Genomic DNA, 9,409 nt, shown 5'->3' with positions numbered 1-9,409 from the left:
CCCCCTCTCTTGCAGGAGGTATGTCGCTGGAGGACACTGTAAGTCAACAGCCCAGCTGGAGGGGAAGGTGGTGGTCATCACGGGAGCCAACACGGGCATCGGGAAGGAGACGGCCAGAGACCTCGCGCGAAGAGGCAAGTCACCTCGGGCAGCCCCCGCGGCCGAGGGTCTGGGCCAGTACTCCCTTTTGGATCTAAGGGACAATTTTATGCTTACGTTGAAGTGAATTAGATTCCAAAGTTATTTCAGATGAGCCCAAGTGTTGCTCCTCCAGAGGCTGTAACCACTGAGGTGCAAGTCCCCTGTTCCTCAACTGGTTTCATTTGTTGAACTCCATAAAGGCACACTCCATGTGCCTTGTGACATGAAAACGCTCTGCACTGCAGCTGTTTCGAGAGGACTGGGGAAGTTCCTGGTATCGCTTCATCCTGGTGTGAAGCTGGGAAATGCCGTAGGTCCACTGGTGTGTGCTTTAGTTATTCATGTTTCAAGTTAATTTGGTTTAAATGCTTTTTGGGTGACTGGTAAGGAGATTAAACTACCTGTTGACAATCCATTTAGAAATTACTCTGGCTGGAATCCAAGTATTTTCACATGCTCCCAGCTTGGCGTTCCCATTATAGGAGGAGATATAACCCTGTCACACCAGTGTTGTGGTACACACTCCCGACCTGGGAGAACCTGGACAGAGGCCCTTCAGATGTGCATTTGCCTGCTCTGAAAACAGCTTTGGGCTGGATCGGAGCGAACAGCATTGTCCCCCCAGCTGCTCCTCTGACTGATGCCAGTTCCCTAAAGAAACACTTTGTTTGCAAGCGCTGTGTGTAGCCAGCCTGCTTGTCATAGCCTTGATCATCCAGTGTGCTCCAGGGATCCCAGCTTCTGCTCCTGCTTTTTTCCCCCTTTTAGGTGCAAGGGTGATTGTCGCTTGCAGAGACATAGTGAAGGCAGAAGCTGCAGCCAGTGAAATCCGAGCTGAGACAGGGAACCAGCAAGTCATTGTGAAGAAACTGGACTTGGCTGATACGAAGTCCATCCGGGAGTTTGCTGAGAAATTTCTATCAGGTACAGTCTCTAGATCCTTCTTTTCAGTGAGAATATTTTACCACGGACTGCTGCGTGCTCTTCTTGCAAATGCCACATCCCTGACCCACATATCCCTGTACTGTGTTGGGTACTGTGGATCACAGCAGGGGCTTGTCAGAGGCCATGAGCTAGTTTGTGGCAGGACACTTATTTTATTGCGGTGATGCGGCTGAAACTCAGACAGGCATTGGTTTTTTTGCATGACTTGCGACACCTTCTTGTCTGTCTTTGGTCTCTGTTTCACTGTTTAAGGATGTCTGCTGTTTCTTGCAGAGGAGAAGAAACTCCATATTCTCATTAATAATGCTGGGGTAATGTTATGCCCTTACTCCAAGACAGCTGATGGCTTTGAGATGCACCTGGGAGTCAATCATCTTGGTAAGGCCAGTAGAATCATGTTTGCATTCAATATCTGTGGCAAAATGCCAGAGAAAAGTCCTTTCAGATTTTTCTTCCTTATCCTTCCTTCCTGGGGAAGGGTGGAAGGCCAGAGTTAGAGTTCTGGAGATGCAATACAGTGTATGACAGCTCCAGCTCTTTGAAGCTGATGAGCAGAATGACCCCAGAAAAGTTTAGCTGTTTATTCGGCTGGGGGGGAGTCTTCTTTTCCCTGGACTTGAAATGAGCATGGCAGTAAGATGTAGTTAGTCAGTAGTATGTTTTAAGTACTTCGAAATTCCAGCAGGGGAACCTTCAGAAAAGGATGACATGTCTCTCATTTCTAGGTCATTTTCTCTTGACCTTCCTCCTGCTGGAGCGTCTGAAGCAGTCTGCCCCAGCCCGCATAGTGAATGTATCCTCGCTGGCTCACCACATCGGCCGAATCCGCTTCCATGATCTCCATGGTGAGAAGAGCTACAATCGCGGCCTTGCCTACTGTCACAGCAAATTGGCCAATGTGCTCTTCACCCGGGAGCTGGCGAGACGGCTGCAAGGCAAGTCCCAGAGGAAAGCAGAGCGTTTCTCTGCTTGGCTTTTGAGCACCATGGATGAGGAGGGGGATTGAAGAAAGGTCTGGAAACTGGCTATGCAGAAGTGAAATGGTTTGAGGCAAGGGTCGCTGACAGCTCTTTTCAGGAAGAAAATATTTCCTGTCTGTGGAACCAGGACACTTAAAACACTAATTGTCTTTGTAACAACAGGGCAGAGGAGTTTAGTAGCTTGGCACAGTTGAATGTACTTCATTTCCTTTGGTGCTTGTCAAAAACTATCTACATCCACATAGATAATTGTGGAACGCTGGTGGAAGCTGAAAAAGCAGAAGGAGCTGAACTACAGCTGCTGTCTCCAATAGAAAAGCTAGTGCATGCTCAGCTGCCTTAAATGTTGATGACCTGTAGAACAGAAGCATTGGACAAGACAGTACCTCTTAAGTCACAACATCTGTCACAGCCATCTCATTCAGTCCTTTTCGTAAACTTAAGTCATATTTATTTTACTAAAACATCATCAGTATCTTCTCTAGGAAATTAGTATTACAGTAACAAAAAAGAAGCTGGTGTTCTCACAAGCCTGATGGAAACTGCTGCAGACTTAGCACCCAGGCCCTTCTGCACACTGTTTTGCAGAAGGCATGTAGTGACTGCAGTGTTTGGAAGGGAGCGGGGAATGCTCCAGCAAGCAGTAACTACAGAGGAGTTCACTGACTCTCCCTGTATCCATGCCTGGACTCCTCTTTTATTGTAGAATATCTGCATGTGGAATTGAGGAGTGTATTGCCCTTTTTTTTCTTTTTTTTTTTTTTTTTTAAAGGCAGTTTGAGGCATACAGATTTGTCCTGGACTACTTTCTTTTGCCACAGGTACTAAAGTCACAGCAAATGCTCTCCATCCTGGTTCTGTCCATTCTGAGCTGGTCCGGCACTCATTTGTAATGACGTGGCTGTGGAAGATATTCTCATTCTTCCTGAAGACTCCTTGGGAAGGAGCTCAGACCAGTATCTACTGTGCAGTAGCAGAAGAGCTGGACTCTGTGACAGGACAGTATTTCAGGTGGGTGCAAGCTGATGGAGGCAACCTTGTTGGCTGGGGAAAATGGGACTTACTGTCATTCTTCATTAAGAAGGGACTGGGTAAGAGGCTGGCTGATAAGATTGCGGGTAACAAATCCTAGAGCATTACCCCTTCCAGGTCTGTTGCAGTGGATATTGTGCTAGAAGACATCCTTGACCTGTGCAGCACTTCACATGAGAGCAGGTCCTTTAGTGCCAGGAGTATCACTGTACTCAAAGTGCACGAATGCCTGTCACATGCTTAGAGCTCTAATCCTGATCTGCCTGAGACATGGGCAAATCACTTCTCAGTAGAGCTGTTCATGTTAGTTTTAATGAGGTCACACGAGTCAACCCTGGGAAGATCACTTTGGTTCTCTTTGTAGTTTTACTCCACTGGAGCAGAAGGAGCCTGTGCTCCCAGGGAGCTAGGAGGGCTGATGGTGCTGCAGAGGTCAGAGGTGAGATTTTCAGGACTGGCATGTGACAAAATAACTTGATTCTCCAGTGTGACAGACCCACCAGCTGGGAGGGATTCTTCTTGGGATGCTTATTGCTCTGTCCTGCCAACTGTCTTGTCTAGCTCCCACTACAAACCGTGTTGTTTCTTACCTTCTTTGACTTACTCCAAGACCACACATAGTCATTACATTTCCCTTCACCAAAACTAGAGCCCAGAGCAGTTCCAAGTTACCATCAGCCTAGTTTTGAAGACAGCCATTTGAACAGGTTCATGCAGATGTGTCTGTCAGCTTCACAGCAGGCACAGAGCAGTGTAACAATACTGTTTTTCGAGTAACAAACATGAAAATTCGTCATCCTTGTCTCATATCCAACATGGATAGCGGTGGAGCCTCTGCAGAGCCTTCTTCTTGTGATCCGTGACTGGATTAGTCTCTGTAATGACTTTGTCCAATTGTCACTTGGGAGTTTGTACCATCTTAATCAGACTTGAATATATAAATAGATGTCTTAATCTTCCCTGGACGACTGACTGTCCCAGGATATAAATGGAGCATTTATGTGCTACAGTACAGAAAGCTTTAGTGGATTTTAAACTCGTAAAAGAAAGGAGTTTTGGAGTGGGTGGGAAATGAATAGCTTCAGCAGTAATTCACAATTTACACTGAACTAGCCTAAAATGTTTTTCACCTTCCAGGCAACAGAATATAAAGCACAAGTATAGGCATTAAGAAAGGAATCTGCATGCCACAGCAAGACAGGTGGAGTCCACCAGAGTCATTTAAAAAACATTAGACTGTGCACTTGGAGCTCTGAATACACTAGGCTGGACAGAAATCTTACGAGGTGCCATTTCTCTGTTCTCTTAAACTCCCACGTTATTGCAGCATCTAGCATTACAGATGAGAACACATGATCTCTGTTCCAGACAGAGCGCTGTCTGACTGCAGGAGCTGAGGAGAAAGGAGCCACAGTTCAGAGGATAATGGAGAAATGGATAACCATACATGGTTCTTACAGTACAATTCTTTTGGGGCAGCTCTGCCTTTCATGCAATGGCTGTATAGCTGGATGAATAGCATGGGATAAAGAGTTTAGAATGAAGGGCTGTTTCAGTGGGTTTTTTGTAGTGTTTGCTAGAAAAGGTGTTCCTGAAGAAGCCTGGTTAGCATTTGCAGACCTTTTTAGTGGTAATAATGAGAATGTACACTGAAGAGTATATAGTAAAGGATATGTATAGTTTTCTTTAAGAGTTAAGATAGCAGATAGCACTAGACGTGCCTGCCAGTTCTTGGTGCCATTGGGAGAGACTCTTCCCTAGCCAGCTGGAAAGAAAGCTTTCTCAAGGTGACTTAGCACCAACCCTTGCTCATTTGCTGGATAGTCTCCCACCCTTCTTCAGTTGGTCTTGAAGTTAAGATGATAGAAAGCAACTCCCTTAATACAGATATTTCAATGTGATAATGCAGATGGAGATCTTTGACTTTAAAAAAAAAAAAAATGTTGCTCTTACAGTGATTGCCAGCCAGCATATGTATCTCCACGGGGTCGGGATGATGAGACAGCAAAGAAGCTCTGGAGTGTGAGCTGTGAGCTCCTCGGCATCCAGTGGGACTGAGCAGTGCAAACCTCAAGTGTGCAAGACCCCCGTGATGTGTCTCCTGGAAAGAGCACTGCAGAGAGATGTCAAGACTAGAACTCTGATATTTCAGGTGCCCTAATGAAGGCTCTAAAGACACAATCTAATGCGAATTTCTGGAATATTACACACGAGGATTGAGATTTGTAAGCAACCAGTCCCCGCTCCTAGCTGGAGAAGTAGAGCACTGACGCAGGGAGCAACCTTTGCTTGGTATTTCACACAAAGCCAGAGGCTATTGTTCTCCGGCTTTAGAATAGAAATGGAGGTTGCAGTCTTAGGTTTAGATTATGAAGTAACAAAGAATTACCTTTATTTAAAGTTCTTTTCCTAACAATGATAGTAAAAAGGTAGGACTCTCAATTTACGACCTATGAAGTTATTTTCAGTTCCTACTATTTGACCTGGCAGAGTTGAAAGTACTTTAGGATATTAGATCTTCTGGCAATTACATGCAATGCAAATATTCTCAAGCACACAGAAACAGGTTCTGGCCTTTTTGTGCCAAGCAATAGGTATTAGCTATTCCATTTTTAAGTGGAATAAATGATATTTCTCTCTATTCTCTGTATGAAGCTGGACACTATCCACTGAGGTATCTTGGCCCCAAATTGCAGTATTAATTGCATTAAGTTAACAGAGGGCTGACATATCTTTTGAGAACCCAGGTCTCAGTGCAGGTGATTGGGAAGTTAAAAGCTGCAGGAGTGCTGCAATTGTGTGTAGTAGGCAAGTTATCTTTAAAAAAATTAACATCTCTCCTGTGAAGCACTGAGCAAAGATGGTATAAACAGTTGTCATAATAAACCCCCCAGCTGTACTTTTAATGACTTTAGAACCCAGAAAAGAGAGCAGAATGAGTAAAGAACACCTCAACTATGTTAAAAAACATTAAACATCTCCAGATGAGACTTTAGCTTTTTAGGTAGCACCAAACTACCTAAAACTAAACAGCTGAATCAGAGGTCAGGACTATCTTGATATGGTCAAGTTAGCTACAGGACAGGAAAGCAAGACTTGCACAGAAGTCCTTAGATTTGCCTGCCCAGCAGTTACTGGACTTGGGTGGCCAAGGCTGCCAGCCTGGCCTTGCAGTACCATACAGCTTGCACTTCCAAAAGGCAGCTGGGTCGATCCACGTAGTAACAGGACCATTCCCTTTGGAACTCTAGTGCTACTCTGGTGGAAACTGTTAGAGTGCGATCCATAATCGGAGATTATTTCTGAAAGAGTTAAGCAGTTAAAAAACAAGTGCCACAGCTCAAAGGATTATCTTCTGCTTCTGAAAAAAAAATGTGGAAGTTTTTGGACTTACTTGCATATGAGCGTGCTACTGTGACCAACTGCCAGCTTTGGGAAACAAATGCTAATTTTCTTACTAATTCTTTCTACCTGGATGCTATCTATGCAGATCAGTCCTGTGTTACCTCTGAGCAATACTCAATAAAGCCACTGCCCTTTTACAACAAGAGACTACCTTCTTTTGGAAATCTGAATCAGTTTACTTGGTGTTGCTGTTATCTGCAGTTTAGTTGACATTTTAAAGTCCCTTTGCATTTCTCCCTGTCACTCTACCTTTTTTCCTCCCTCCTTATGCTTCATCTTGAATATGAAGCTGAATCCACAACTACAATATAGCAGTGGAATGCCACCTAGCACTGCAGGCTTGGCTTACTTTCTCTGTGTGATTCTCCAATACTGAAAGGGGCTTTCAGGAGCAACAGAAACCATTTGTAAAAAAGCAGAAAGCGTTTCTAGGGTGAAATGTTTTTGCCCTTGCAGGTCAGTGCTCTTCTCAAAGAAGTCTGATTGTAGGTTTAACCTAAGACATATGACCACACATTTCCATAGGCACACATCCACTCTTTGTGACCTTGGGGAAGTCATTTATACCTCCTTCTAGGTTGATCTGTAAAATGAGGGAGCTAAAGCTCATTTAACTGTCTAAAAGGGAGGCTTGTAGGGGAGAGTTAGATTAACTTGCAGAGCTCTCTAAAGAGGATTACTGATCTGTGAGAGTACACATATGAGGCTGAGCTAGCTACTGGGAGGACTTGTAAAGATGTGATATTCCAACTGATCTACATTTTGGGACACGGTAGCAGAGACAGATTTTGTGTGACAGAACAATTCTTCCCCTTCTAATTACTCTGCTAAGCATAGCCAAAAGCAAAATACAGATCTAGAAAGAGATCCCCAGCTATGCTGAGATACAAAGCAAACAGAAGATACATTAATAGTCATAATACTTTATTCTCTTTTTTTCATTGTAAACAAACCTTGGTCATTAATAGAGAAGTCCTTTTTAACTGGCAGTACTCAATCCCTTTTTGATGCTCAAAAATTCAAAGCCCCTTGATAATTGCACTATTTGTGACACAAGGCAGTTAGTCAGGATCAAAATTCCAGTTCTGCTGGTAAGAGAAAGATCCCTACGATTGCAGACTAAGAAAAATCAAATTACAACAAACACTATATAAAGTGCATCAGGTACAGTGCAAAGAGGTCAGGAAGAAAGGCGGGTACAGAACTGACTGGTCTGCATGGCAAACTCTGCTCTCTGTGCTCTATAGAGCTGAAGGAACTCAAGCAGAAAAGTAGGTGTTACCGCAGTGCAGATCTGGGTACCCCCAAACAGTAAAACCTTTTCCTCATAATTAGAAATTTGGAAATGATCAAAGACATGGATAGTGTCACGTTTTAGGATTAGTCTAACGGCTGTAATCTGATGGAAAGCTAGGTCAGTCTGGCCAAGAAAACAAAAGCAGCTTTCATTAGTACTGCTCACTAATGAGATAAAGCAAATCTGTGGTCAGGAGATTCTGAAAGCTAAATGTGGTCATTTCTGACCGCTTCGCTCTGAGACATTTCTGGCCCTGCTCTAGTGAGCACAGCACAGCACCTCCAAGAGAGGCGTTTGTGTCAGTGGGGCACTGCTCATGAAATGCTAAAGGAGATGGCCCATGTCCTTTCCAATACCATGGAAGTCTGTTCTGTCACTACAGTGAGCTTGGGGATAGTGCAAAACTCTTATTTGACAGTCCTAATTATTTTCTTTACTAAAACTATTTACAGTGATACTACACTCCAGAAAACTTGTTTCTTTCGAAGTACACAACTAAACTTTTTAACAAAAAAGAAATAGTTTTCCTACCTCTTGTGCTGAAATACATGTAAACAGCAAAGACAAAGTCTTGTGCAGTGCCATCCATGTTTTGTTCTGTTTCTTTCTGAAGGTCCTACTACTGTCTACCATTCTTCTGCCCATTTCTCACATCCCAATCATGGTTGCAGAGAAGCAGCTGCTTTTTTCAGCATCACTGAGCACAGCCATTACAAAGATAACTGCTGTTTCATAAAACTGAGTTAACCTAACACTTCCAGAGCAAAGCCTGTCTAAATTCAGTCTATACAGTATGTCCAGTTAATAAAAATTTAGTCTGGTGTTCTGTTGTACTTGACAGGGACAGATTATTCTGGTAAGAAACAAATAAGTCCCTGTGTGACAGGGATACAGACCACCCGTTGAATTTTACCACAGCTTGCTCTATCCGTGTTTTCTGCTATTCCTGATGAAAAACTGTGGAAGTTTACTGGCAACTGTTCAGTGATAAAGCTGCACTGCAACAATTTATTCGCAAGGAAAGATAGGTGACTTTTCAATTATTTTAAAGGCTTATTTTCCCTTTGTACTCCCCTTACAGGATATGCCCTTTGTAACTTCATCTATCTAGTAACAGCTCAAGTGCCGTATGTATGGCACACATCAGACAGTGTGACTGGTAAGCAGAAACCTGCCATGAAGAATCAGTTCTTTACAAATGAACTAAAGAAACTGGGCACATAGTATTAGTGGGGGCAGGGAAGAAAAAAAAAAAGAAAACAAAAGAAGAGTAGCAATGGTCTGTATGGAGGCTTAAAAAAAAAAATCTCTGTGTTTCAGTCTGTAAAAGAAGATCTCTTCAATCTTGAAAATGTTTACAGGAAACCCATAATCACAAAAAGTTTTATACTCTAAACTACACTGAGTTGATGAGATTTTTCTGTCCTCTCTATTTAGGTATTCTGGATTAAAATTAAAAAACAAAGTTCAGTGCCTTTCAAAAAAAAAAAAAAATCAACCAAAAAACCCACAACAAAAAAACCCAAACCAGAAACAGAAGTGCTCTCTTCCATACACCTAAATTCTTGCTTGTTCAGTTTGAAAATGCCTCCCACCCCCCCTCCCCCCC

The 9,409-nt window shown here is 43.3% G+C and overlaps 1 protein-coding gene across 1 annotated transcript; it reads left to right on the top strand.

The window, feature by feature from the left end:
- Positions 1–7: 7 nt before the first annotated feature.
- On the top strand, positions 8–5,363 carry LOC104520400 (retinol dehydrogenase 12). Its single transcript, XM_010162086.2, has 6 exons — positions 8–134; positions 910–1,065; positions 1,360–1,464; positions 1,812–2,021; positions 2,888–3,077; positions 5,054–5,363. The coding sequence occupies exons 3-6, from the start codon at positions 1,401–1,403 to the stop codon at positions 5,154–5,156; spliced, it is 567 nt and encodes a 188-aa protein (XP_010160388.2). The 5' UTR covers positions 8–134; positions 910–1,065; positions 1,360–1,400; the 3' UTR covers positions 5,157–5,363.
- Positions 5,364–9,409: the final 4,046 nt, after the last annotated feature.

The sequence above is a fragment of the Antrostomus carolinensis genome, unplaced genomic scaffold (genome assembly GCF_000700745.2).
Source record: "Antrostomus carolinensis isolate BGI_N321 unplaced genomic scaffold, ASM70074v2 scaffold3772, whole genome shotgun sequence".
Lineage (NCBI taxonomy): Eukaryota > Metazoa > Chordata > Aves > Caprimulgiformes > Caprimulgidae > Antrostomus > Antrostomus carolinensis.
The sequence above is the reverse complement of the archived record's forward strand: the minus strand, read 5'-3'. Positions and strand labels throughout refer to the sequence as shown.

Bases quoted from the DNA above. Each gene is read 5' to 3' on its own strand.
- LOC104520400 (XM_010162086.2), top strand. From the start codon at position 1,401: ATGTTATGCCCTTACTCCAAGACAGCTGATGGCTTTGAGATGCACCTG. The intron at 1,465-1,811 runs GTAAGGCCAGTA...TCTCATTTCTAG, and splicing joins CCTGGGAGTCAATCATCTTG to GTCATTTTCTCTTGACCTTC. The intron at 2,022-2,887 runs GCAAGTCCCAGA...CTTTTGCCACAG, and splicing joins GCTGGCGAGACGGCTGCAAG to GTACTAAAGTCACAGCAAAT.